The sequence below is a fragment of the Sinocyclocheilus grahami genome, unplaced genomic scaffold (assembly GCF_001515645.1).
Source record: "Sinocyclocheilus grahami isolate Dianchi unplaced genomic scaffold, SAMN03320097.WGS_v1.1 scaffold690.1, whole genome shotgun sequence".
Lineage (NCBI taxonomy): Eukaryota > Metazoa > Chordata > Actinopteri > Cypriniformes > Cyprinidae > Sinocyclocheilus > Sinocyclocheilus grahami.
Window position 1 is genome coordinate 528,786 of NW_015505869.1, and position 5,244 is coordinate 534,029.

At 38.6% G+C, this 5,244-nt stretch overlaps 1 protein-coding gene across 2 annotated transcripts in view; it reads left to right on the top strand.

Annotated features, from left to right (window-relative positions):
• LOC107559538 (kalirin-like) overlaps window positions 1-5,244 on the top strand; it is a 153,734-nt gene that overhangs the window by 20,360 nt on the left and 128,130 nt on the right. For both annotated transcript variants that reach the window (XM_016243397.1, XM_016243399.1), the window contains exons 5-6: window positions 2,633-2,824; window positions 2,931-3,062. In XM_016243397.1, coding sequence (XP_016098883.1) covers window positions 2,633-2,824; window positions 2,931-3,062 — 324 coding nt within the window. The remainder of the gene's footprint in view (window positions 1-2,632; window positions 2,825-2,930; window positions 3,063-5,244) is intronic.

Below are 5,244 nucleotides of genomic sequence, written 5' to 3' on the forward strand. Positions count from 1 at the left end.
GTGGCTTTTGATTGGGCCAATTACTTAAGCCTGGGGCCGGAAATTTTACGTCCCTTACCATTTTGTGATGCCTGCGGCAACCACATGTGATGACCCCGGGCTGGACTCCGCTTCGTCCATGGTGAAAGCCGATCTGGCAATCCACAGCACTAAGTTGATGTATTTCCTCAGCGACCAGCACGGATCAGCTCCAGGCATGACGAAGCGGATATCGTCTTCTTTTGGAAGACCAAACAAAGTAGTTTCGCTTTCACAACGAAACACACAGCGTCTTCACGACATGTCGGCGGCAACAACAATACTACAGCGAGAATAAAAGTTACGCCTTCTTTCTTTGCATGAACATTTGTGCGGTGTTATGCAAATCTTCCCACATAGTGAGGTAGACATGAGGGGCCGTGTTAGAACGAGCCGTTTTAGGTAGGCGTGGCTGACTCTTAACTTTTATAAAGAATATCTCTTTGGATTTGAGACTTTAGTCTTTGCAACTTTACAGATCTTCTTTAAGCACCAAGAGCTTGTAACACTCCAAAGAGAAAGGAAAAATTGAAATCGCATCATATGACCCCCTTTAAGTTTCATGTGTGTTACAAATGATGGTGTTTAGTGTTTGTGTGAATGACACTGAGCACCTTCTATACATGTTATTATTTAAAAGCTGCTTGTGATGGGCTTTGGTTCATCATGTGACTTTCTCATCACCGTCTGTATTTGGTGGTTATCAGTGTATTACAAAGTACAAAACAGATTTCAGTACTTCAGTAGGTTGGTATATTAACATTATTTCAGTTAATGAAATTACGGTATTTAACTGTAAATTTAAGTTAAAACCTTAAAACCTAAAATGTTGCTACCGGATATTTTACAGTAAAATTCCGGCAACCACAGCTGCCGGTTTTTTACTGTACATTTTTGATTCAGTTTTGATTCAACTGTCCCTTCAGGAGGGTGGCTGAGCTGGTCCACTGTTCAAAGTTAACCAGCTTCCCACAATCATAGCAAAGGTCGTCTACCAGCCTTTATGCAGCTTATTCAGCCTGATTGATGCTCATTGCTCACAGTATGTCGTGAAGCTCCTCGTTTAGAGAGCTGTCTTCTGCTCAGCTAGCCAGGATTCCTCTCACCACTTTAATCAACCTCCCAATCATCTGAGCTCAGACACAAACACACTCACGCTGCTCATTCATCCTCCTCTTCTTTATCCCAGCATGATTGTTGTTTTATGCCTCATTAAGCTATGATTCCAATATCAGTCCGTTTGTGTTCACAGTGTCATTAATTTGATCAGGTTAAATGAAAGGCTTGCTCTTTTGTGATTAACACATTTAAATGGCTAGTTCAGACTGTAAATTATAATTGGATGAGCGGCGTTTGAAGCTATATACACACTGTCATTCAAAAGTTTAAGAAACAGTGTACTTTTTTGTTTTTATTTGATAAAAAATACAGGAAAAAAATGTAATATTGTGAAATATTGCAATTTATTTATGTGATGCAAAGCTGAAATTTCATTTAAAATAGAAATTTTGTAACAATATACACATAAAAGAACTTCTGGTAACACTTTATTTAAAAGTGTCCTTGTAACACATTACATGTACTTACAATTATAATAACTATTAATGATGCATAATTACATGCAAGTAACCCTAAGACAAACCCTAATCCTAACCCTAACCATACAGTAAGTACATGTAGTTAATTAATATTACTCAGTACTTAAATGTATAATTAGTGTACTTTTTTGTTTTTATTTGATAAAAAATACAGGAAAAAAATTTAATATTGTGAAATATTGCAATGTATTTATGTGATGCAAAGCTGAAATTTCATTTAAAATAGAAATTTTGTAACAATATACACATAAAAGAACTTCTGGTAACACTTTATTTAAAAGTGTCCTTGTAACACATTACATGTACTTACAATTATAATAACTATTAATGATGCATAATTACATGCAAGTAACCCTAAGACAAACCCTAATCCTAACCCTAACCATACAGTAAGTACATGTAGTTAATTAATATTACTCAGTACTTAAATGTATAATTACACTGTAACAAGGACACCTTACAAAAAGTGTAACCATACTTATTTCCTTTTTTTTTAAAGAAATTAATATTTTTAATGTTTAATTGATTATTGATTATAATGTTTAATTGATTAATGTTTGGTGATAGTAAAGTCGTTTACTGTTAGAAAATATTTATATTTTAAATAAATGCTGTTCTTTTTAACTTTTTTGTTGATCAAAGAGTCCTGCGTATCACAGATAAATATTAAGCACTGCAACTGTTTCAAACATTGATAATAAATCAGCATTTTAGAATGATTTCTGAAGGATCGTGTGACACTGAAGACTGGAGGAATGATCATGCTGAAAATTCAGCTTTGATCGCAGGAATACATTTAATTTTAAAGTATATTCAAATAGAAAACCGTTATTTTAAATTGCAATAATATGTCACAATATTATTTTACTGACATGCACACTATAACACACAACCAACCTCCAGTGATTTATTGCTTTATTTAAATACTCTAAAGTTGGATTCTCACTAGTTTATATGACTTGCTCTTCTGCAATGTTTGTTTATGTTACGATGCTGTCTGATCTCTTGTTTCCCAGAATGCATATGTGAACATAAACCGCATCATGTCGGTGGCGTCGCGGCTGTCGGAGGCGGGTCACTACGCATCTCAGCAGATCAAACAGATCGGCACGCAGCTCGATCAGGAGTGGAAGAGCTTCGCCGCTGCTCTCGATGAACGCAGCACCATCCTCGCCATGTCTGCCGTCTTCCATCAGAAATCCGAGCAGGTGCCTGATTTCTTATTTATCATCTGTAGCTCTCAGAACATGCAAATGCTGTTAAAATCAATGGTGGCAGTGGTGTAGTGGTTTCTAATGGCCTGTGTCTGTGCAGTTTCTGTCTGGTGTGGAAGCGTGGTGCAAGATGTGCAGTGAGGGCGGGCTGCCTTCAGAGATGCAGGATCTGGAATTGGCCATTCATCACCATCAGACGCTTTATGAACAGGTCACTCAAGCTTATACAGAGGTGAGAACATTATTGTTTCTCCTCTATGCTCCGCCTTTCTGAAACGAGTCGATTTTTACAAAGCTCATCGTTCTGAAAAGCGAGGTGTGTTCTGATTGGTCAGCTATCCAGTGCGTTGTGATTGGCCGAATACCTCAAGCGTGTGACGGAAATGTTACGCCCCTCACCATATTGTGATGATGCCCTGTCAGGCCGGACCGATGATTCAAAAACATGAAAACCCATTATAAATGAGGCATTCGTTGCATCCAGTGGAGACATAATTATGGATTATAATGACTTGCGTTGCATCGCGCCGCGTAAACATAAAACCATGTCTGCATTTGTGATCAGAGAAATGACAAACAACAAGCCCTACTCTACACTGCCCAAAAAAATCGCTTTAAATATATAAAAACTCTTTAAATATAAAAAACGTATTTACAGTCTTTCAGTCAGAACAGCCGGCATTGTAGTGTACTCTCCCAGGATCAGGAAACAGTCCTCCATTAAATGTGCTGCACACATCTGAATATTTGGGTTGAAGTGTTCTGGAACAGTGTTGTAAATACAACTTAACCACTGATTTCTAGTCGTGTCCATTTTTGGAAGACCAAACAAAGTAGTTTCGCTTTCACAACAAATCACAGCGTCACACACGGCGGCCTAGAGTGAGCAGAGGCCAGGGGCTAGAGTGAGGAACGGCCGGAGGGCTGAGTGAGCAGAGGTGGTGGGCTTGAGAACGGCACGGCCTGCGATTTCGACGAAGGAGCGTCTGCAAGGACATGTGATGACCCCGGGCTGGACTCCGCTTCGTCCATGGTGAAAGCCGATCCGGCGATCCACAGCGCAAAGTTGTAGTATTTCCTCAGCGACCAGCACAGATCAGCTCCAGGCATGACGAAGCAGATATCATCCTCTTTTGGAAGACCAAACAAAGTAGTTTCGCTTTCACAACGAAACACACAGCATCTTCACGATATGGCGGCGGCAGCAACAATACTACAGCGAGAATAAAAGTTACGCCTTCTTTCTTTGCGTGAACATTTGGGCAGCGTTATGCAAATCTTCCCACATCGTGACGTAGATATGTGGGGGCGTGTTAGAACGAGCCGTTTTAGGTAGGCGTGGCTGACTCTTAACTTTTATAAAGAATATCTCTTTGGATTTGAGACTTTAGTCTTTGCAACTTTACAGATCTTCTTTATGCACCAAGAGCTTGTAACACTTCAAAGAGAAAGGAAAAATTTAAATCGCATCATATGACCCCTTTAAAACAGCACCAATTTGAAAGGACAGTAAAAGTGGATAGTTCACTCAAAAATGAAAATCACTCACCCTCGTGTCGTTTCAAACCTGTAAGACCTCTGTTCATCTTCGGGGCACAATATCTTTTTGATGCATCCCGTTAGCTCTCTGACTCTCCCATAGACAGCAAGCATACTATCACAATCAAGGTCCAGAAACATAGCAAGGACATCAGTAAAATAATCCATGTGACATTAATGGTTCAACCGTAATTTTACGAAGTATTTACGAGAATGCTTTTTTTGTACAAAAAAACAAAAACAAAAAACGACTTTATTCAACAATTTGTCTCCTCTGCTTCACCCTGTAGCGCCATTTTGGAGAGTATGTACGTGGATGCATTGTTTTCGTTCAGATCAAAAGCGTAAACAACGTAGACAACGTATCTGCGTGGCGCAACTGACACAGAACAGCATACACAGTTTACGTTCAGTGGATAATCTCCAAAATGGCGCCAGGGAGGAGAAGAATTGCTGAATAAATTATGTTATTTTTGTTTTCTTTGCACACAAAAGCTATTCTTGTAGCTTCGTACAAATTACGGTTGAACTCCTGATGTCACATGGATTATCTTACTGATGTCCTTGCTATGTTTCTGGACCTTGTTTGTGGTAGTATGCTTGCTGTCTATGGGAGGGTCAGAGAGCTCTCGGAGTTCATCAGAAATATTGTGTTCCGAAGATGAACGAAGGTCTTACAGGTTTAAAAAGACACAAGGGTGAGTAATTAATGACAGAATATTCATTTTTGGGTGAACTAACCCTTTAACTGTCCTTTCAAATTGGTGTGTCATATCATTGATATAATATAATTTTTGTTAATATATATATATATATATATATATATATATATATATATATATTAGGGAAGGTAAGATTCAAATATTTGCGTTGGT